The 24,195-nt window shown below is 31.0% G+C and overlaps 1 protein-coding gene and 2 non-coding genes across 3 annotated transcripts in view; 2 read left to right on the top strand and 1 right to left on the bottom strand.

The window, feature by feature from the left end:
* The window catches only part of LOC129952958 (protein N-terminal glutamine amidohydrolase), a 265,831-nt gene that overhangs the window by 176,661 nt on the left and 64,975 nt on the right, over positions 1-24,195 (top strand). The window contains exon 2 of the mRNA XM_056065942.1: positions 11,151-11,304. Coding sequence (XP_055921917.1) covers positions 11,151-11,304 — 154 coding nt within the window. The remainder of the gene's footprint in view (positions 1-11,150; positions 11,305-24,195) is intronic.
* Trnak-cuu (transfer RNA lysine (anticodon CUU)) lies at positions 9,785-9,857 on the bottom strand. The gene has a single exon. It is a non-coding gene; the product is annotated as a tRNA-Lys (tRNA).
* Trnak-cuu (transfer RNA lysine (anticodon CUU)) lies at positions 16,785-16,857 on the top strand. The gene has a single exon. It is a non-coding gene; the product is annotated as a tRNA-Lys (tRNA).

The raw sequence follows: 24,195 nt of genomic DNA on the forward strand, positions 1-24,195 counted from the left end.
TTTTCCTTGAAAACGGAAAACCTGCCTTAAAGTTAAAAATTAAATTTCACAAATGAGAAGGTACTCTGTTGTCCATAAAATGAAACGAAACATACCAACTTTTCGCCTCAACAAATTTTGGTCAGTTACATAAAAAAATAAAATGTAACTTATTGTTTGATGTTAAAATTATTCGGAAAATGACCTTGAAGCGAATATTTACAACTATACACAATCGAAAGACAAATTAAAAATAAAAACCAAAAACACAACACAAAAATATCCTTCAAGTAAAGAGTCAAAATAAATGTACACATGCATATGTACATGTTATTATGCCTACGGTGACATTTATTGTAAATAAAATTTAAAAATATAATATTTGTTGTTTTTTTTGTTTTGTTTGTTGTTATTGTTCTGTTTCGTTATTGTTTAACACGTATAAATTTGTATGTACATAATATTTTTCTTTTATGTACTTTTGTATTTATGCATTTGCAGCAAGTCGTTATGCAGCAGCTTAAAGCATCTGAATCAATTGAATTTATACTCAGTTCCACATATGGGACGTGACACTGTAAACATATTTTTAACTTCAATTTATGAACTTAATTTGTCTCTAAACAGTATGAAGTGAAATTATATTTGTGCTAAAAAACAGTACATTATTCATTAAAAATAAATTATACTTTATGGTGTGCCAGTTGGTGGCGTCATTGGGCCGGAATTGTTTTCTTAACACAAAAATGTCCGCCATACTAAAGTTTATGCCGATCGCTAAGGAAACGATTTATTTAGTTGCGTTTAAATCCAACAAGATGGTGAAATTAAGTTATATTCAGAAGTTAAAGGGTGTTTTTTTAGAGATTTTTAACTTTAAAATACAATAAAATAAATATTCTATTTATATTATTTTTACAGACTTCGTTATAGACACAAATTTCTAAACAAGAATTATATTTTAAAAAGAATTTGTAACCATTTGCGAAGTTGTCAGTGTAAAAACCCCGCTCCGATTTGCATTTCTCGTCCTTAGCTTTTCTTTATGGTGTCCAAGTTGGTGATGTCGTTGGGCCAGAACTGTTTCCTTGATATAAAATAATCGTCATATAAAAATGTATGGAGATCGCTAAAGAATTGATCTTATGTTTTTTTTTCTTAACCAAAAAAACATATGAGCATTCCCTTAGGGATCTTGTTTGCCGATCAAGCTTTATTACGAATGTAAAGGGTGTTTTTTAAAGGTGTAAGTCTTCGAAATAAAAGAAGAAGTTAAGTATAATAACATAATGATTACTGGCTAACACAAATGTAGTGTAATCTGTAGGTCCAATTTTAAATGATTTTTTCATCGAATTCTGAGCAAATTTGGAAGCTTTGTTGAGGCATCAGTTTATTCATCTTGAAATGCCAAACCAAACTTAAAATAAATCGCTTGACAGCTGGACAAATTTCTACCACTTAAAATAATAAGTGAAAATTAAATTTTTCTTTAATAATGAAAAAAACGGTCTTGTCGGTTTGCCGCATAAGTTCTGTGAACTTACATAAATCTCTTGATTCTTTTTTACAGAATTTAGACTAAATTTTAACGAGAAATTGTAAACATTCATGAAGTTGTCATTTTATAAAAAAACCCGATATGATTTGCATTTCTTGCTCTTAGAATTTCTAAGTTAAACGTAACCCTTTAGTTGAGTGTTTAACTCTTAGCAAACAATTATTCAAATAAGCTCCTAAATTATTTCAAAGCAACAACTCAGGAAAGTAAAACACTAACATTTCTGCAAAATCACAGGGAACCCATTGAAAACTTTCTTTTTACAAAAGCAAAAAGCAAAAACAAAACATACAACACAGTAATAAAGACAATTGTACATTGTTCAACACACAACATACAAAAGGACACAATATAACGGTATGTATCGTCTCCTATCATACAACACAATAGCTTGTTCTTTTCTGTCATTAAAAATAAATCCACCTGGGATTTCTCAAAACACAAAAACCAAGTACCTCTACCAACTAAGGTATCTCAAAAAGCAAAAACTTGAATCCTTGAAAGTGTCAGTCATCCTAATCGTCGCGTCGGTCGTCGTTGCGTCGCCTGCCGTCGTGGTGCGTCACTTCAATCGTTGTTTTACAGAGTCTATATATCCCAAGCCAACCCACATACCCAGTTTTCTTCCTCTCAATGGAATCATATTGTGAAAAAAAATAAGTCTTGTCTGTGTTCAAAAAAAAAAAAATTAAAAATAAAACCTTACAATGGAATTCGCAGTAATCTTCATTGTTCAATTTACACAACTTTTCTGCTCACAGGACGAACAGCATGCTCCCCAAACTGACAGGCAAGCGTATAAAACACAAACAAAATTCACACAGATAAATATAAGCGTCTTTGCTTGACGATCCTGATTCTTTTGTTCCAATTCTATCACTTTTTTCCAACTTAAAGTTCTCTGTTCAAATGGAGTAATCGTAATGGAGTACAGAGTAAAGGACAAAAAAAGAAAAATAAATAAGAAGATATCTGAAAGTAAAATCAACAAAGCGAAACAAAAAATTAAAGAAAACACATTTCCGCATCACTCTGGGGCAGTTGTGTTGTTTTTGAAAAGTAATAGCTACAAAAACAGCAGCAAGCAACGCCAAAAAATAAAAGACTAAAACAATGGCAAATGCCAAAGGACCCAATAAGAATCCTTCGAAGTTCTACATACATATTTTTGAACGCACAAAAATCCACAAGCATCTTTGGGGTGTTTCTCCAACTTCTCTCACATTATTCTTTAAGCTTTCATAAATCCTAAAGATTTCTGTTTTCTTTTTTGAGTTTGGGAATTTTAAGTTCATAACTTATAGGATATTTATCTATCAGATACAATGTTCAAGACAAAGTAAAATTTGTGCAGTTGCGAGAATGTACTCGTATGACGTTGGTGTTTCTTTTGAAAATTCTTATAAAACTGACATACGAAAAACTTTAAACAAAAATGCAAACAAATTGATGTAAGTTTTTTTATTTCTGTCAATTACTTAAGTCGATTTCAAGTACAAGGAGAAGGGTAGGTTTTCATTAAACATTTAATGGTTTCCATGTTTGACTTTCTTAAATAAAAAAAGCATAAAACAATGAACAAATAATGAGCAAATTCTAAAATAGTGAAAATTTGTATGTTTGGTGACACACAGTAATTTATAATGAACACTTTCTTCAAATAATGAACCTGCATTACAATAATGGAAGGTCACCGTATGTATGACCGTCCATTAAAAGAGGGTCGATTTTAAAATTGAAAAAGAGGTTGGGATGCGATCTACACAGATAACTTCCCAACCTTGATTTTTCAAACAACTTTAACAATATTTTATCAACAGTATTTTGTGTGAGATAAAAAAATTTAAGTTAATATCTTTCTTCGTTCTCATAATACTGGAGTCAAAAACCTAAGGTCTGTAAATTTGGAAACACCACAATCGAATTTTGAAATTCTATTCTATCCCGAGAGTATTTGGATAGCGTAAATTCAAATTTGATTAGTTAAATTTTGAATTCCGATGAAGGTTACTTCGATTAAAAAAAAAGAAATTCTTGATCTGATTGGTTGGACAGTTTTGGTTAATATACAAATCTCTAAAATAAAATAATATAAATTATTTAAGCCTGTGAAGTTCAGTTTGCCTGGAGGGACGTCATCACATATTGATTTTTGCACTGTAAAACACGAACCAGTGGGAATAAAAACACGAAACTGGTATTTTTGTTTGCAAATTATCTTATCTTTAATGAATTGGTTATTTTTTCAAATTTTTTTTTCCAAAGCGTCGGGTATAAAATTTCCCCACAAAAATTTTATGTTGAGGTTCAAATTTAAAAATTGTTCAAATATCGTCAGGATAATGCAATAAAAAAATGTTTGAACTTTTGAAATTAATTTTTAGGGGGAAAAGATTTTTGAACCAAATCGGGATAGGAGCACTTAACTAGCATAAAATGAGAAGTAATGAGCCCAAAATTACCCCATCATTAGATTTTAAAATTTTTGTTTGGTTTAGAAAGTCTCCAAAAATTTCAAATTTGTAACGCGATTAAGGGGGTAAGAGCTTAAGATACCAAATTGGGTTTCATTAACTATGGAGCTCAAAAAGAGCCTTAAATTCCCTCATCAGTTTTTTTAAATTATGAATTTAAAGGTGTGTTATTTCCAGCTTGACATTAAGCTGGGAACACCACAATTTTAAGGGCGAAGGGATTTTTAAACCAAGTCGAGATTGGAGCACTAAATTATCACAAAAAGAGCCCTAAATCACCCCATCATTAGATTTTTAAAACTGTGTTTGGTTGCGAAAGTCTCCAAGAACTTCAACTATGCTACTCAATTTAGGGGGTAAGGGGTGGATATACTAATTTAAAAAAGACCCCTAAATTCAGTAATCATCAGTTTTTTAAATTATGAACCTAAAGGTGTGGTGTTTCTGCTTTACCTCAAGCTGGGAACACCACAAGTTTGAGGGGAAAGGGATTTTTGACCCAAGTCGGGATTAGAGCACTAAATTAGCACAAAAAGAGCCCTAAATTTCTGCATCAATAGAATTTCGAAATTCGATTGTGATGTTTCCAGCTTTATGGACCTGTAAAAACCTTTCTTATCAGTTTTTTGTTCTGTTCCTAGGTTTTTGTGTTTAGTATTATAAGTTGCCATTTAAATTTGAAAATTTAGCAAACAATGTTTTGCATATGGCAAAATAATTTTAATTTAAAAATCTGTTCTTGTTACCGAAATTTTTAGTCAAGAAACAATTTTTATCAATTTTAGCAGAATTTTTTGAAAATTTGCATGTCTTAAAAAAATACCGTCAACAATTTTGAATGGAATTAAATAATTTCAAAGTCAATACTTTCGTTGTTTCTCGAAATATTCTAATCGAATATGTAGAATCTTATTTTTTAATAAAAAAATTACATATTTTTTTAAAAATTTTAATAAATGTTAAAACAAATATTTTTCAAAACATGAAACTGTCTTGCCAGGATATTAGCGTCGAAAATTCATTTTTACCAACTCTTAATGCAAAACGCCGTTACTTCGATTTTTCTCAAAATTTAACAAATCAGACCGATTGCAATAACTTTCTATGTGATGTTAAAATTAACAATAATATATTTAGAAAAGCTCTCATGTATGGATATGAGAAGAGATATCGATACAAATATTCGAAAAACATGAAGCTTAAGCTAAAGTTAAAAAACGACACTTTAATTATGAACAGTAAAAGCAAAAAACATTTTCGCAACATATTGAAAACATCGTTTTTTTTTTAAATAAGAACCTTCTTGTTCTTAAAAACTTTAAAATATTGTTTAAAAAACAAAAATTGGCTTATTTAAATAAAATACTAATAATTGCAACTTTATTTTGAATAGAATAAATAAGTTCATTAATCTTATCATATTATTTCTTATAATACACTGAAATGTTAACGTTGACTGAATCATTTAAGTTAAATTTTATTTTAAAATAACAAATAATCGATTAATTCTTTTATTTATTACACCGAAAGCAAGGAGAAGTTTCAAAGAAAGTCTGTTTTTTCATTTTTAAAATGTTATCCTTAAAAATATTGGTTTTTAAAGAGACGTTCCTTAAGAATGTATTTGATTACACTGTGAGTTGTTTTAGAAATTGGTGAAGGCATCAATATAACCTTACGATTTAATCTATTGGAATCCTTTTAAAAGAGCTGGTATGTTATTTTTAAAAAGAACACAGAGACTTATGAGAAGCATTTTTCCTGGTGCGGATTTAAGATTAAAAACAAGTCAAATAGAAATTTAGGATTGAAATGGTTTTATTTTAAAAAAATGTAGCAATAACAATATTTTTACAATTTTTAAGAATCAAGGATTCAAAAATATTGGTCTTCTAATTTTCAGTAAAAATCTTTATTATATTTAAAAAATCCGAAAAATTATTTTACTGATAAATGTATGGTATTGAACTTAATATAATCTCACAAAAAATTAAAATAAAATAAATTAATAGTTCACAAAATTTTTAATTCATATTCTGTACACAACATAGAAATATAAAGTATAAATTAGACCTTTTCATGATGGTTGTTTGACTGTAACTGTTTTTGACTAGATTTAGAAATGTTTAGAGAACATCCTTAAATTCTGAAGTTTAAATTAACTTATTTAAAACCAAAAACATACAATTTTGCTGTATATTCGAAGTAAGCAGGAGTTTTTAAACACTTTAAATAAAAATATATGTCATTCATTGGAACAACAATAGAAAAATAAAAACAATTTTCCAATCAGTACATGTCAAATCCGCTACTGAATAATTTCCATTCAATAAATTTGCTATGACATGTTCAAAGATTTCTTCCATTGAGATTTTCTTTCAAAAAGCTTTTAAGCCTGCATAAACAATGTTCTTAAGTAAACACACACCTAAACGTATACAGCACGTATTGTATATTTAAGAATGTCGCATGTACCTCTTTTAGATAGGTTACCTACCTAAGAAGTTTTCCAAAATCCTTTTGTAAACTTAAAACATCAGGTTTATAAAATCTTAAGAGAAAGCAAAACAATTTTCTTGTTGATTTTTCAAGGACTACATATGTATCTATAGTTAGGTAGGAAGATATATGTTCAAAAGAAAATAGTAATCAAAAAGTTATACAAACCTGCAAAGTGTACATAAGGTACCACAAGTATTCCTAGTTCATGATCTTTTGCCTCTGATATTTCCGAAACTCCAACACACCCATAATAATACACGATTGTAAAAAATATAAAAAAAAAAATAAAAAACAACTTGTATATTTATTTAATCATCTTGATGCCTTGAAAATCAAGTTTCCTGCTTTTATGCATACATAGACATTAATTGTTTGGATTTATGGATGTATGAAAAAATAAAATTTGAAAATTGAATTTTTGTCACTTTAACACTTAATATATTCTTTTGTTGTTGTTTTATTTTGTTTAATAATCTCTTTAACATCGTTCTTCTATTTATGGTATAAAGTGTATGGTCCTTGTGTTAGGTGAGAAAATGTGTTCAAAGCGGACCCATATAGTTTGTGTTGCATTGATAATAATACCACTTTTTAAAGAGCTTTTGAACTTTAAATTATAATAAAATACTTAAAACATTTTCATAGAATTTTAACTAATATTTTCCCCATTAAACTGCAGAAGCTACGAATTACATAGTCAATTCAATTGTTCATAGCTTAAACTGCTCGTATAGCTTTAGTGGTTGCTTGTATATACACTTTCAATGGTTCAAGAGTTCCTGATTTGTTGGCATAAGCTAACGACTAAACTTAGCCACATAAAAAGTAATCGAGAGTTGTAATGTCACATCAAGAAGAAAGGTGATAGTTTTACAGGATTTCTTCTTGAAATAAAATTCACACTAAATTGATGTTTAAATAAATTGATGGCTAAGTGCCTTCTTGTTAAGGCAAATATTCGTCGTTCTTCACTTTATAGTCCTCAAAAAAATCCAACAGTTTTGAAACTTGGCATTCTTACTAAAGGATGTCTGGTGATGACCCAAAAGTCCCCAAAAAACCAACGTAAGCTCTAGCTGCAGTTAAGAGAAACACGGAGTTTGTTTCAGTTTTTTACCTTTATCTCGAAAACTATTTGTCGTATCAAAAAATAATCTTCTACGCTTATTAAAGAAATAGGATGGTAATTTGTTTGTACTTGTTTAAGTTTGTAAAATAACTCTATGGGCATTTAAGGAAAACATGTGATGATATTTTCAAACACGTTGATGACGATTGTGTACTTAAAACCCTTAAAACGTTTCTTAATAAAGAAAACGGACATGGAAAATAGAAAAAGGAAGTGCATCGCAATAGGGCATAGCATTATATCGGCAGTGCGTCCCAGATCATTCATGTCTCCAATACTAAGCCTTGACTTATTTACATACAGAAAGATTGGTTCTAAAAAATTGGTAAACTTTATATCAAGCTTAGGGCTTTGTTCTTCATACTATGAAGTTCAGTTGTTGGAGATATAAGCGGTTCATTTAACCAGTTTGTGTTTGATAATGCAGAGTTTAATGTCAGAACGTTAGATAGACTAAATACATTACATTCTTTGGGCGAAATAAGATACATCGCTGTATTTTCTTCCATAGGAAAAGACACACAAAGGAAAAAGCTGAAAAAACGGCTTCTGTTGAAAAGATGCTGCAAGGAAAAGCTTTCGATAGAGCAGTTCGGGTTTTAATACTAATTCAGACATTTTTAGCTAATGTATGAATGGAACAAGTCGATATAAGCCAACATGATTTAAAGGAAATCCAAAATCTCATGGAAAATTTTCTTGATGAGTCTCCTTCGTTATGGGCAGTAAAACAAAACCCTCATTTGATCCAAAAGTGAGGAACTAAAAAAAAATCTTAACAAACTCAAATCTAGGGGACAAACTGCAGCCTTATGGATTTCATTCACCCTAAGCGGCCTAGCGATTGGAATGCCCATATTAACCGTGTGGAGAATATGATTCCATATTTCCATGCCGCTGGCCACTTCTCGTATGCCAATCATGTCACCTGTATTTTCAGGACATGATAAAACTGCCTTCTGTGATGACCCCAGATGAATTTAAAAACTTTGTGCAACAGGGTAATTTTACTATGAGAAAAACTGACCGATTTTGGACAGTGGTGTGGTCGGACCAGACGATTGAACAAACTCTAATGCGTGGAATTAAGAATATTGGTGGCATGACAACTGGGCGTGAAATCACTGATAGTGTACTTAGCAAATGGGTTCTAGACTGACTGATACTCATGACATTTTCTCATTACTCGAAGAATTCACTGGCGTTCTTTTTTCTACTAGTGAGCTATATGAAGATTTTGGGGAGGCACGTAAATAAATGAAAAGTAGTTTGCTACAATGCTTATCTCTAGGCATGCAGGCAATGAGCCATGTAGTGAGCCAACGAGTTTCAGAAGTAAGAAGAGACATAAGAATTGAATACTAAGTTTTTTTTGTAGACAATTACTGACACAAAGAAACAAACAATATTTTTTTTAGAAAAATAAATAAGCTTTCTTTTCTTCAGAAAAAAACACATGTTTTCCTTAAATTTCTAAAGACATACTTTTTTGACATTTGGTAAGCATTAATTTTGTAGTGGATTATTTTTTGATACTCCAAATAGTTTTCAAGATACACCTGCTAAAACGAAAAAACCGTTAACAGTTAACTGCAGCTAGAGCTCACATTGGATTCTTGGGGACTTTTGTTGGGGTCATCACCAGACATCCTTTAGTAAGTTTCAAAACTGTTTGATTTTTTTTGATGTGAAGACAATTTTTTCATTCATTGACTGATTTTTAGAAAGAAAAAATCAACAAGGATGGATCGATAGCGTTTGCTTTGACCGTAACGGAAGATCCTTTCTTATTTTATAGAAACCGCATTAAAAATTAAATTTTAATGAAGCTTTATCACTTAAATTGTCTATGAACTTTTCGAGCAGATTCATATTTTTTGTTAAAAGTGAATTACTACAAAATAAAAGTGTTGTTCTTATGTTGAACCCATTCATCATGAATTTGCCAAGACTTCTTGAGCAGAACTGTCAAAACAACAATCGAATTTTCTTATGTAGCTAAAAACCAAACACCCTATTTTAGTCCAAAGGCATTTCAGTCGAATTTATATGCTTCCCACTTATTAATTGTTTTTAGCCAACTTATTTCATATAATTTTGAGATTTGTTAAAGGGCAGTATTTTATTAAAAAATGTGTTCGCCCAACGTGGGGCTCGAACCCACGACCCTGAGATTAAGAGTCTCATGCTCTACCGACTGAGCTAGCCGGGCACTTGAAAAATATTTAAAGTCCATTCGAGAGTCGAATTCTTTGATTAGCCTTAAATGCTATTTTTGAAAATAAAAGAAAAAGTGAAAATATTTGGAATTTTGAATTTGAAACCGTTTGGAAGATATTGGGGTGGGTGGGGAGAGAAAGGGAGAAAGACATTGGTTGTACACTTGGGCGTATACGTACTCTATTTGTCTCTATCTCTTTCTCAAAAACTATCAGTCCGATTGTAAAAATTGGTTTTGAGAGGGAAATTTTTTTTTAAGACGCAGCTTATATGTTGAATTTAATGATATTTTTGAAATAGAATGCATGTCTAAAATATATTCAAAAACGGCTCTTTGCACCTCTGGTAGAATAATTCCAAAATTAAATTTAAATTACTTTACACCTTCACATGTCTACTTCATCCTGTATACAGTATTTCTCTGTCAAAACTCTTATGCTTTCATATTTCCGAAAAGTGTGATAATCCCAAAGAGAATTTTGATATCTATTTATAGGTAAGTCCCTTCCAAGAGATTTCAGCACTCTCAGCAAAGTAAAACTACTGTAATAGTTATGTATATTTCAAAACTTCTTAGTATCCTTGATCCTCACAAGTAACCTTTTTCAACAATAATGCTGATGCACTTTTGCACCCACAATGATTTTTGATTTAAGGTAAACCTTACCTACCAATGCCAATAATTCATATCTCTCTATCTCTTTCTCCATGCAAAGCCTTTCGACTTACAACTTAAGGTTGCTTATGTTCGATTTGTGTGTGATGTAGACTGCAAAAGGATATATAAAGATATCCTTTTCACTTTGTTATATTTTGCCATCGTAACGTAAATAGTTTTCATCCTCAGACGTAGGTACATAAGAATCTTCTCCTAGTCTTAGGATAAGTCTTTGAAGACATAAGGGAAAAGTGTTTTCTTTTTCTATAAGAATGTTGAGTAAGTAGAATTTCCTTAAAATCGCCCTCGTAATCGTTAGAAATCTCTCGGGTGTAAAAAACAAAGAAAAAATAGCTGAATTCGATTTTTATAGAATATTGCCAACAAATGACCATCAGTTCAATGAACATCACGCTAATCAAAAGGTCAATATAGGTGAAGTAAAAACAATCCACAAGATGGGGCTTATCATGATGCAACGAAGGATATTTTGCACTCCCTCTTTTATCCTTATAATTAACCTATTTTTAGTTCAAATATCTTCTACTTTTTTCCATCCTTTAAGTCATATTTAATGTTTACTCGCCTTGTACTATTTTTTCAACTTCTTTTGAAAATTTATTTCAGTGAGGAAAATGTGTGGAAACTATGCGAACAAGTTAAAAAAACTCGACCTGAAGAGCTCTCAAAGTGCTATGCTATATTCGTTTCAAATGAAGGACGAACGGTGCCACTGTGGCGGCAAAAAGCTGGACGTGGTGATGACCAAGTCGTCATATGGGTAAGTTTTGTATAAGATGTTGTGTTTCTTCGAAAAATAGTTTTTATTTTTCCACGAGGGAAATTCGAAAAAAGTTTTCAGTTTTGTTTCTCATTTGGGATTTGAGATCGAGAATTAAATGCTTACATCTGATCAATACAAACAAAAAAGAAGAAAGTTATAAAGGCAGCAGTCCAGGACTGCAGTTTCGAATCTTTGCACAGAGATTTCCCTTTTAGCGTTAATTCATGTAAAAAACTGATAATGTCTTGAATTAAAAGTTAAATAATAGCTTACAAATTGTTTAAACTTTAGTACATCTCTTTTTAAACCAAACAAAATTATCTCGCCTTGATCTTGTTTTGTAAAATTTTGTCAGTACAAGAATTTTTTATTTTACTTAAATTTGATTGTGTCGCTTTTTTATTCCAAAAATGTTGTTTGCTGAGTTTTGATGTTTTGAGTACATTTAAAAACCAAGTTCCTACAATTTTTTTTACCAGTTATAATATTTGGATGTCCTTAAAACAATTCAAAATTGATATTCCGAAAATTATAGTCCCCTATTCCAAGTAACTCTGTCCCTCTAGCAATTCCAACATAATTATAGAACTTATTTCTTCTCTGGACTTCAATATCAATTCTCCTTCTTCAATCATTTTTTTTTTGGTGCTTTGTTCATTTTTTTGGAATGAAATTGAGACATGACATAAACGAATGAATTTATTGCTTGTCAAAAAATGAAATAATAAACTTATTTTCTATTAATTTGAAAACTTTGTTGCTTTAAATTTTCTTTTGAATAAATTCAATAAAACTTTTACCTGATTCCTTCTCTCCATTGAACTTTTTAACTATTTAAATTATAGGATATTAAAAGTTCTTGTTATTTTGTCTTAGACATACAATTTATTGTTTTTTTTTTATCTTGCCAAAACTATGTGTTTTTTTTAAATTTGAAAAGATTTTTCAATTACAATAACCACAAGTTGCATCTAAATTCCAAGAAAATGTTTCTTTAAGCAAAAGATTCCTAGAAATATTCCTTCAAAGTCAAATTGGATGTTTTTCTTTTCATAGACTTTGTTGAGAATAATTTTTGTTGTTGAGAACAATTTTTGTTGAAGTCGAGATATCAAAGAGTAGTCGGAGGAGTTTTAATTCTGCAAAGGGTTTTTCTAAGAAAAATTAAAAAGAAAACAAACCCCATTCCTAGACTTTTTTGTTTATTTTGCCTTTCTTTTAAACTGGACTTTAATGAGCAACTTTAAAACAATTTATTTCGCAACTAATCATTTTACGACTGATTCACAAATCGGAATATTTTGATACCTCCAAAAGATTCAACAAGAAGCTTGAATAAGATAATTTCCCATTGTTGTCTTTTAAAAATAATTATTTTTTTTTGTTTTAGTCAAAATGTTCGTTTACAAAAAAATCGAAAAAATATTTAATTAAAAATTAAAGGCATAGCTTTTTTTTGTAGAGTTTTTCAGGAAGTTAAACTAATCACAACAAAAACATCAATGTTTTAAATGTTAGATAAAGAGTCAAGTTTTGCTTTGTATAAAAAAGTTGAGTAATAAGTTCTGCGGAAAATAATAAGGTCCAAAAATGTGCCAAGTTCTAATTTATTAAGGTTAAATATGTTTTTTTTTTCATTATTTATTATAAATAAAAATAGGCGGATATCAAATCTCTTTTGTGGATAACCTCGTATTTTCGATTTGTGTCTTGTAGTGGTAGTAGTAAAGTATTAGAACTTAAATGCTTTTTATTTCCAACTTAATATCTAGAAGTTTACTTTTTCAAATAAGATTTTTAGTTTATTCTTCTGAAGTTAAAATGCAAAACTTATTACATTGGTGTTGTTTTTTCATAATGATTATTCGTTCTGGCCAAATCCGTTTCCATTAAGATTGATTAAATCACTCTTGCTTAAATATTAAGGTGATCTTGTTCAGTTCGGAACCATCGTTGATATAAATGTGTCCCCTTAAATGAATTGTAGGACGCGTACTGTTCTCAGATGCTCTTCGTAGGTTTTCTTGTTGATTCTCCGATTTCTCAGCCGATCCAATCACAGTCCAAAACAATATCCAAGATTGTTCAATTCCTTTACCCAGAACAATTTTTCCCTCAAAAGTATTTTTGTTAGCTAATGCGGTTGCACTGTATATTTGAATATTGTTTTTGATATAATATCTGAGGTGAAGGTATAATAATATACGTCCTCCACCCCAGTTTCCATTGCCAAAGAGTAGTTTGGAGTAAATGTAGGCAATTATAAAATTCGTTGTAGAAAATAGCGTTGAAGTTTATCCATTTCTTCGAACATTCCAAAGCCCCAGATCTGAGCACCGTATGTGTTCTGAAAAAGTTTCCATTTGGTTTTTAAGTTGATATTTCTTTTTGCTAAAAAACATTGCCACGTCGAGTTTATGCTGTTCTTGGCTGCAGTGTTTCTCTTTTCTACGTGCTTTGAAAACGACATCTTTGGTGAAAGTAAAACACCTAAGTTAGTAAAGTTGGAGACAATTCGATCTCTTTCTCCATTTAATGTCCAAATTTCTTGGCTAGATAACCTTCAACCGTTTCTGAACACCATTATCTCGGATTAAGATAGATTTACTTATAGGCTCCATTTAATGCAGTAACATTCCAGTTGCTTTATCATCTGCTGCAAGACCGTGACATCATCTGCCAGAATAACCATATCGTCTGCATAAAGCAGCAACCCTATGTTGAATAAGTCAATAAAGAGTCCTCCTCCTAAAAATTCATGGAAATCGTTTATATACAGTGCGAAAAGCAGCATTGATAGCAAGCTTCCCTGTTTGACTCCAAAAAGTGTCTCAAAATATTCGGAGAGCTCTTCTCCCGCCCAAACAGCTGATTGTGTGTTGGAGTATATGACTTCTATCAAATTTACAAATTGTGTCGAAACTCCTATTGTATGTAGTAATTTGGATAAGCTTTTTTTTGAGATTTTATAAAATGCGGCTTTCATATCGACAAAAAATGCATACACTTTTTTTTTGTGCCAACTTCAGATTAAAGATTGATGCCAAATTATAAATGTTATCCACCGTCGAATATATTTTCCTAAAGCCCGCCTGTAATTCTGTAAGTATATCATTTGCCTCCACCCATGAGTACAGCCTCTCGTTGAGAATTCCCATCATAATCTTGGCCACACAATTCATAAAGGAGATTCCCCTGTAATTACTCGGCTGATTTGTATCCCCTTTTTTAAATATGGGAAATATGATTGTTTTCACGAAGGCTTCTTCTACTTTACAGTCGTTCAACACCCTAAGTGAACTATGGTATGTTCTAAAGTCAGGAACGGAAATTTGAGGGAAAATTTTATGGTCTTGGTTACGTATTTCTTTTGCCAACTTCCACCACCCTTTACTGCCTTTTACACTGCTTATCTTAAGGTCAAGTTGATTGTTGTATGTGGACTTAATCCTTTTGCGAATAGTCTTATATTCTTTTTGAGCTAGATACTTCTCTTTCGCTTCGTGGTTTTCCGTTTTCCGAAAAATATTGATTAAATTACATTTTTTTCCCTGGCTGTTTCGCAATCATAATTGTAACATTTATTCTTCGGCTTAAATTTTGAGCTTCCCCTCTGATCATTTGTTGAGTTCTTAATTAAATCGTTTAAATACTTTAGCTTGATTGGATCCATCTGAATTATAAGATTTTGCAAATTAAAACTAAGATTATTTTGGAAGTCAGTCTTTTTCCGATCATTCCACTGCAATTTAGGAAACAGATTAAACTTGGCTGTAGTGTTGGGTATAGCAATATGCTTTAGGAACACTTTTATGGGCCCATATCTCTTCCTCTACACTCGCACGCACGTCAGTAGTTCTTGCGATACAGTACAGAAATTATTCACTGAGTTACCTTCAATATTCAAGGATGTGTCTTTGTATGCACATTGACTCTTTTGTTAATTTGATTGTTCTGTAATACTTTAAAAAGTTAATTTCAATTAATAATTCGTATGCTTCTTGTTAAACGTGGGTGTATACCACGCCTCCTGAGTGCATAATTGTTGTATCTTAATTGTGTTTCATATGCACACCGACCGCTCTACTTCATTTCATTATTCAACAACACTTGGAAGTGGTATATTTTTAACTCTTTCCTTGAATATTTTTGTGGGTGGGTACCACGCCCTCTTAGTCAGAATACCACAATTTTTTTGATTTGTTTGTGCTGCACATTTGAAATTCTTGGCTTTATTAGTTTTTAAGTTAAAAAGTAGTCATTAACCGCCAGAGATTAATCCTGTAAACAGGTAGTTGTGCCAAAACTTGGCTAGGCACTACCGTGCCCTAGTCATAAAATTACTCTTTTGTAATTTCATGCAAAGTCAACAATAATATTTTTTTAATAAAGTCAATGTTTTAATTCCTTCTCAAGAAACTCGAGTCGAAATCAATTTTTTTAAGGTTCATTTTTTTTGTAAACAGAACTTTCAATCTAAATATTTTAAAAATTCAGTTGCATACAATAATTCTGGAGGTTACATACATTTTTGTCAGTAAAATATTTAACGTTGCAAATGTTCGTATTTAAAGTCGATTAACCTGCTGTTCTGTAATACTCAACATTTGAAATTACTAAAAGGACTTCAACTGAAACATGAGATCAGTTTCAAAAATTTCATCAATTCCAACATTTACGTCTTCCTCCCCCTAAAATTAATTTATCAACGCTTCTAATAAATTTATCTCGGCATTATATCAAAAAACCTGACAAGAAAAAATTAAGAAATAAAAACACATATAATTGAATTTTGAAGAAAAGGTACGAATATAATTTATATAATACACGACTAAGTCCCCATAAGTAACTTAATCCAAATCCATCAAACATTTCTTAGAAAACATTAATACCCTCATACATACAACATATCTACCCTCTGCCGTTTACCTATAGATATATTTTACTCATATAGAAAGGTATGCAACTTTGTAGGTTAGTATAAATAGAAAAACATATTTCAAGGAAAATTTTCTAATTTTCCAGATTGATACAAGTTATTACCAATATTCTCAATACTACATACCTTTCTATAGCTACATATATACCTTTACCTACCTTATGACTTGACTGGAATTTATTTGATAAATGTATCTATCAATGCGACGAAGAAGAGACGTATAGATACATTTGTATCTATCAACCTTTATGTATAGGAAATGTATCAATAACAATAACTAATAGGCATGAGAATTTTCATAAGTATACTGTAGGTATTTCTTTGTGGGTTAAGATTTGTAATAAGAAAAACAAACCTTAGATTGGTTTTGCATAGTTATTAGGAATGATAATTGATTGAATTTCACGTTAAGGTACACAATTGAGATTTGCGGTAAATTTAAGAATTATTTAAAATCGTTCAATTTTTTCTTAAAACTTTAAAAAAGTAGAAATTTTCCCCTACTCTTTGGATTTCTTCGTGTATTTGATTTTTACATGCCCGGCTAGCTCAGTCGGTAGAGCATGAGACTCTTAATCTCAGGGTCGTGGGTTCGAGCCCCACGTTGGGCGAAAAAAGTTTTTTGTAATCATTTAATGAAAAGACAAATTAAAACACAGGATATGAAGATACAGAAATATTGGTCGTCAAAATATTGGAGACTTTTAAAATTAGATAACGACAAGTAAATTATCAATCCAACAGAAAAGCCATAGACAATGTCAATTAAATTTCTTAATACATTTTAATAAAATGATGAAATGAGTTTTCTTTTTTCAAAAATAGAAAATTCGAGTTTTCTTAAAAACGGTCCGAATTATTTAAAAAAAAATTGCTTTTCTTCAATTTAGTTCTGTAAATATAAAAAATATATTCTAGCATTTAATGGGGGATCCAGGTGAAGAATGTTCATTGGTGTCATGAGCACCTCCCCCTTGTAAAGATTTTTTTTTTTAAATTTCGGTCAAATTCATGCCCCCCTTATATTTTGAATTATATATTTCTTATAAATTAAAATAAAATTTGTATTTTATTGCTTTCCGCTTTTACCCGAAATGTACTACTTTTATCGGAGGACTGGACAGAGAATAGAATATGAATCGGAAATCTAATTGAGCTGCACAAAATCATCAATTATTAACCTATACATATTATTGGGGGGGGGGTCATATAACACATAAAGCTCATACATTTTAGCAGTTGAAGCAAATACACTGAGTTACCAAAAAAGTGGTGCAATTTAAAACTTCGCAACAATTTCAAATGTGTAAAAAAGACGATTCTTAAATTCAGTATTGCTTATTAACGTTTAATATTATTAGTTTATGTACAAGATAAACAAATGCCGAGAGCTTTTAAATAAAACATTAAATAATTGAGTTTTTGTTCACTGAGTAGCGGGTATTGTTTCCCATAACATCTATCAAAGCCTTGGCGCACCTTGAATAATGTTTTTTACGATCGCGTCTTCCGAATTATCAGACTCCTCAATCTGACCAGATGTCAGCCTACTTAGTGTCTCGGGAAGATCCCAAGTATTTTCGATAGGATTCATGTCCGGAATCATGGAAGGCCCAGCTATCACATCGATTTCTACTTCTTCCAAGTAGTCCGTAATGCACCTGGCAAAGTGAGTTCTTGCAATGTCTTGAATCAGCAAGAAATTTGTTCCAATAAATAGTTCGAAAGGAAGCACATATTCTTCCAAAATGTTTGTGATGTAAAAATTGGAATTCACCCATAATTCTACTATGAATAGCCCAATTATTAATTGCAAGGACATTCCTGCTCACACCATGACGTAACCTCCCCAAAAATGTTCCCGCTAAGAAGCTGTTGTTGACGTCTATCTAATGAGAGTAGACAACACCTGTGAAGAGAACTATACCCTCGGTTCGATCTTGCCGAATTCGAGAAAATTCCATTCGCCCGTGCTGTATCGTGAGTCTTGGTATACGACCAGATCACTCGCATTTAAACGTCGACCCACCGTTTAAGCATTCAAAGTGATCCCTCTTCCTCTCATTTTTTTTAATTCAGGGACAACATTTTTTGTTTGTCCAATTTTTAAAACATGTTCTCTTCACAAAAAGCATTAATTTTTTGTCAGAAGAAAATTCAACAGAAAGGCTTCATATTAGATTCCCTTTTATTTTCTTAGGAACAAAAATTTAATTTTTCTGGCAAACTGTCTCATGTTTTGGCTTTTTGCAGCAACATTTTTCCCATTTATAGAAAAGACAACAAGAACAGAATATATTATTTTTGGAAAAAAGCTACGTTCCAACACAATTTTTCCCATTTTTGCTAGAAACGCACCCTCTTAACTATTGTATGTAAGCTCTAAAATAAGGCATATTTAAAAAACTGATGGAGTCTTGGAATAGGGAGTCACCGAAATTAAGTAGTAAGAAAACATGCCTTGCCGAACAGTATTCTAAAAGAATCTAATAACAAAAATGTTCACATTAGCCCTTGAAATACATTATGTCATTGTAATTTTGTTAGCCTCCTTTACAGAACATTAAAGAAACATTTTAAACGGTGCTCAAAATACCTTCATATTAAATGTCTCATTATGTTCTTTTTTTTTTGAAAAATGTTTGTTTTCTTTTTCAAATAAAAATAAGTCAACATTTTTTAACGTAAAGATTTAAGTGCATACCAAAAACATTTATTAAAAAAATTGAAAACGGCCACAATATTTTTGGGTTTTGTAAGAAAATTGAATTTTTCTTAAACATCAACGAAAAGTTAGCAACAATATTTTCCATATAAAAAAAATAAGCTTGAATTTAATATCTGTTCTTGTTCCTGAAACTTTCAGACAAAAAACTATTTTTTGGCAATTTTAACTTTATTTTTTTTAATTTTTTATTCCGTAAAAAAAGAATGAAATAATTTTAAAGTGACCTTCTCTTATATCTATTTTCGAAATATAGAATCGAACAACAGTTTTTACAAATTTTAAGTAGTAAAGATTCTTATTTAAAAAAAAAATAGTATGTGACCCGGCCACGCGTTGCTGTGGCTTACGTTTTTGTCATAGTACATTATTGTAAACTATATTAGGGGAACGGTAGCAAAAAATCAGACATTAGCACCACGATGCTTCTTTTTAGACAAGGCGGATAGTTTAAAGTCTTCTAACAATAATATTTATTATTTTAAATTAATTCATTTTAGCAGTAATCGCCGCGTCTTTCACTTTCATAAATAGGTTCGACGGTTTTCCTACACGTAAACATGCAACATATAGATATCCATGGGAAAAACATTATTTTCCAAATCTAAACTACAAAAATTACATTGTTTGGGCTTGAGTATTATTAATAGACATGACAAAATCTAAACGAATTGGAAAATGTAACCTTTTGAAGGGTATAATAGAATCTGACGGTAGCAGTGGAATGTTTGGCTACATTACCACTTTTCCTTTAAACTTTCCAGTTAAAATGGCTGCTTCAAGAATATTTCAGCCCAAATTATTATTGAATTTTTCCGCAACACTGTAGCTATTCCAATATTCTTTTTTTATGAATTTTAAATAATAGACAGATAATGTGCAGTAAAATAATTTTGCGATCATAAATTGAGATCTAAGCTATCCTGGCTTTCAAGTTTGATCAAAATGTACATGGTGCACAAACTTGATTAAAATCGGTACAACAGTTAAGAAGTCCATCGTGGACAAACATCGTAACACGTAATTTATATATGTAAATAAATACATTTTAGAAACAATAGTTTTTAAAAGATTCAAGTTTTTAGTTTTAAATATCATTATTTCGATTTTGCGCAAAGTGTGAGCAAATGTCAAAAACCTTATTCTTCGTTGCATAAAATTATTCTGAAGGTAATATAATTTTGCTGTTCATATTTTATGCAAGGTGTACAATTTTTGTTTCATTTTTGTAAGAAATAAAAGGAACCAATTTTAATACTTCGTTAGTATTAAGTCACATTACATAATGCAAAGAATTTAAGTCTCTAGCATTATTGGCTTGTGAGATATTTCTTTTCTAACATCTTTCGATGTTAGTATCTGTAAAACAGTTTTTTTTTTTTAAACCGATAACCTTGCTGATCCTAAAGATATGACTGACAAAAAAAGGTAATCCAAACTTAAATTTAAACCGGCGTACGATTAAAATTATAGCAAGAGTCGAGAAATGTGAACATTTTCAATTTGAAAAAATGGAACCTTTTACAATAAATTCGAACTTAAAATTATTACAAATACTTTATTTCCAAGGATTTATAAAAAATGATGTAACTTTGCAAAATCAGGGCATTACTAGAAATGTATTTTAAACACATGACGTAAAAGTGTAACAATCTGCTTTTTATCTAAGTACAATTTGTAAACTATAGTACAGTTCATTTAATCAAAAATAATACCTACTTCAATACAATTTTGAAACAAAATCAAATTCCAATATCAGGTTATTTGTTATTGAATGTTTGTTCTCTTTTCTTTTCTTGTTTTTTTTTTTTTAATCCAAGCTTCCTGGAAAGGTACCTTCGCGTGGAATTTTTAAGGACAATCAATTTCTCGTTATTGAAAACCTGAAGCAAACAAAATCAATATCAATAAAAAAAAGGGACAGAATAGCATAACGTTCCTAAATAAAACCTTTTTATGGTGGATTTTGTAAAACAAAAAAAGTTTAAAATATTTGCATTTCCTAAAAAAACTACCATAACGGTTAAGGATTTTAAAGTCATTTCTTGTGGACAGACATAATACATAGCAAGAAAAACAAAAAACAAAAATAAACGAACTTTAACAATTCCTCTCAAGATTATTATAGATTAGGACGTTTGTCTTACGGTCTCGTCCTTTTGTTCTCAGAAAAATAAAAACCTCTTGTCGCTTCAGTGAACGTGAATAAAGTTGACAAAAAACAAAAACAAACTTTTTCTCTTATTTTTTTCTTAGCTCATTATAAGCCCTCAGACAACAAAGCCAGAAAAAAACAATAAAAAGAGAGTACATAGTCTTTTTGAAGTCTTGTGTTGAAGTTGAAAAAGTCCATAACAATTCCAAGAGATTGTTTGATATTCAACATCATAACTTAAGATACTGCGTTGATGATGCTCCTGCTGCTGATGCTATTCTGTCCTGATGCTGAATTGCTAAACCCTGAACACTGAAAACTGAATGACTGACCTTCATAGTTAATCGCTTTCCATCTGGCTTTAAGTTAAGAATGGAAAATATTCGTACAAAAAGATGAAGAGATGATGATTCCCAAAAGTGTCCCAAAACCACAGCCACAAAAATAATGTTTAATTTGACTTGGGATTGAAGAGGCACTCTTTTGTGCACCAAGCCGCCGCCTCATAGCACAAGGATAACCAAAAGTACCTACTTCTTCTCAAAAAAAAGCTATATTCTTAGCTTAGATATAAAAGTCTGTACGATATAAAAGAGGATAGAAGATATAGCCAATGAATAGATAGATGCTCCTTTGCATTTTTGTTCCAACGATAGAAGCAACGAACGTTGAACGTCCCCACTTCGATATTGGTTGAGTGTTCTTTTCTGCTCAGGAAACATTTTCAGAAAAGGAAAGGAATTCAAGAAGATGCGATACTTTAGAGTTTAGGAATTTGTCCCTCTGGCATCGTTTGCTTAAACGGATTTCTCTTCTATTTTCCAACATCCCCCCATAACCACTGTTTCCGTGAGTAGCTAGAGCTATTTTAGACAGGACTCTCAAACTCGAACACAAATGGGATTACCCATTGCTTCTGTGTGTCGTGTCTTTTCGTTGTCCTTGTAGTGACGTTATAGCAGGGTTATATAGCTGAGGATAAAACCAAACGTTGCACAATTTTAAAAACAGCTTCAGCTCTAGATCGAGCTCATCTCATCAGCAAACGCGTTCCTGCGGTTATCTAAATATATATAGAGTGTTATAAATAAATATATTGTACCTACCTCTAAAAAGGACATATCTCGCTAAGCTATACCCAACCCACTTAACCTTCTATCGCATATACATTGACTCACTGATGATGACGATGTAGAAAATTTGTAACCTAATTAAATGTATTGGCTTAGACTCTTAACCTGTACGAATATTGAGTTCAATTATGTCCTTAAGCAAGGAGTTTTTGATAAAATCGATTAGCTGAAGTGAAGCAAGGATAAAACTAGAGAAAGGATAGAATTCGAGGAACTTTGTGGATGGTTTTTGTTTTTTGACTACCTATGAAGTTGCTTTTGTTTTATGTGATGGAGAGCACATTTTTCCCAGGTACGAAAACTTTTACGTTCAATTTACTCAAAGAACACAAACTTTTCACTACCAACTTTTATTGATTTTTAGAAAATTTTCCTGTTCCGAGAAACAACTATACACGGTTGCTGTGTTGCTTTTTTATGGTATCGGCAACGGCAACGTCAGTATTGTAAAATAATGCGTCTAGTATACGGAAAAAGAAAAATAAATAAGGAAATAACAAAGTTTTATTTTTGCCATAAACTTAAACACGGAGACACCACATTTTTGAGGAGTAAGTAGGTATTTTATCCATGTTCGAAGTTTTGAAGTTCGAACATGGACAAGCTTCTCGAAAATGCAAATTTACCCGCCTGTAAATATTTATGCATAAAAGCCAGAGTAGAGTATGTTTACATTTTGTTATTGTTGAGGATGAATTTTATGAACAGAAGGCATTTTGAATTGAAATTAAAAAGAATTTTAAAGTAAGTTAATCTGTTTTAAGTTTAGACGTGTGCTTGAACTTATGCGAGGTATTTCTTCAATATTTTATGGTGGATAAAGATAAAAGTTCAGAGGAAATTTATAATTGAATATAAGAATGAAACAACAACAACTTGTGTGTGCTACCACCAAGTTCATAGGCTGGAGTTATAGCTATTTCACGGGGGCCAACCCGATCATCAGACTCCTTTAGTGGTGCTTAATCGCTCTTTGTTCAATTTAATTTTTGAAGAACTTTTGCCCGAGCTGGGCTTGAACAAGCGATCTAGCGTGTGAGGAGCTAGTGCACTACGCACTACGCCACCGCACCCACATGAAAGTTGTAAGCCAATTACAGGTTTTTTTCGTTCTATCGAACTATACTGAACCGATTAGCATTTTTCTAAGCACACACAAGTAATTGTTGTTGTTTTATTCAGTTTATTTCTATTATCTCCTCTCTTTTTCATAAGCGAACGATTTCGATTGGATTCGTATGAGGAGGGAGATGGGGCGAAAGAGTTGACACGGGTCAAGATTTTTTAAAATTTAATTTTGTTGGTTTTAAAATCTAGGTGTAGAAGACATGGAAAGTACAGAAGAGATAATTTCATATTTGAACTCCTTGTACTTTAGATTTTTTAAAAAGAAAAAGTCTACCCATTGGTTGTAATTGTTTCTGAAATTTGTGTGTAAAGTGAAAAGTTGAATTTCGAAATATCATCAAAACTTTCATACCATACAAATGTCTGAATAGAATATTTCATCAGTTTTTCAAAACTGCATATGATAAAATCAAGTTTCTGATGATTTTTCATCATATTGACGAATGTAATTATCATTTTGATGAATGATTTCCTCACATTTATGAAATTCTTTAAAGTAATGAAATCAATCAGAATATTTGTGATTCATATTTAGTTCATAATATTGACATCTGACTTATTCAAATTTAGGATATGTTGATCACCTGTAATTCATTTCATCACCTTGAGCTTCTTGATATTGACGAATGCTTTCGTCATATTTATGATATTTTTTTTTAACATTGATCAATTGGGCAAATCAATTATTAATTATTAGTTCATCATAATCATGAATAAATTCGATATATTTATGGAAAACTTCTTCACATGTAAATCATCATATTGACGAACGTATTCATCATATTTATGAATGCTTTCATAAGACTTT

Source organism: Eupeodes corollae, chromosome 3 (genome assembly GCF_945859685.1).
Source record: "Eupeodes corollae chromosome 3, idEupCoro1.1, whole genome shotgun sequence".
Taxonomy (NCBI): domain Eukaryota; kingdom Metazoa; phylum Arthropoda; class Insecta; order Diptera; family Syrphidae; genus Eupeodes; species Eupeodes corollae.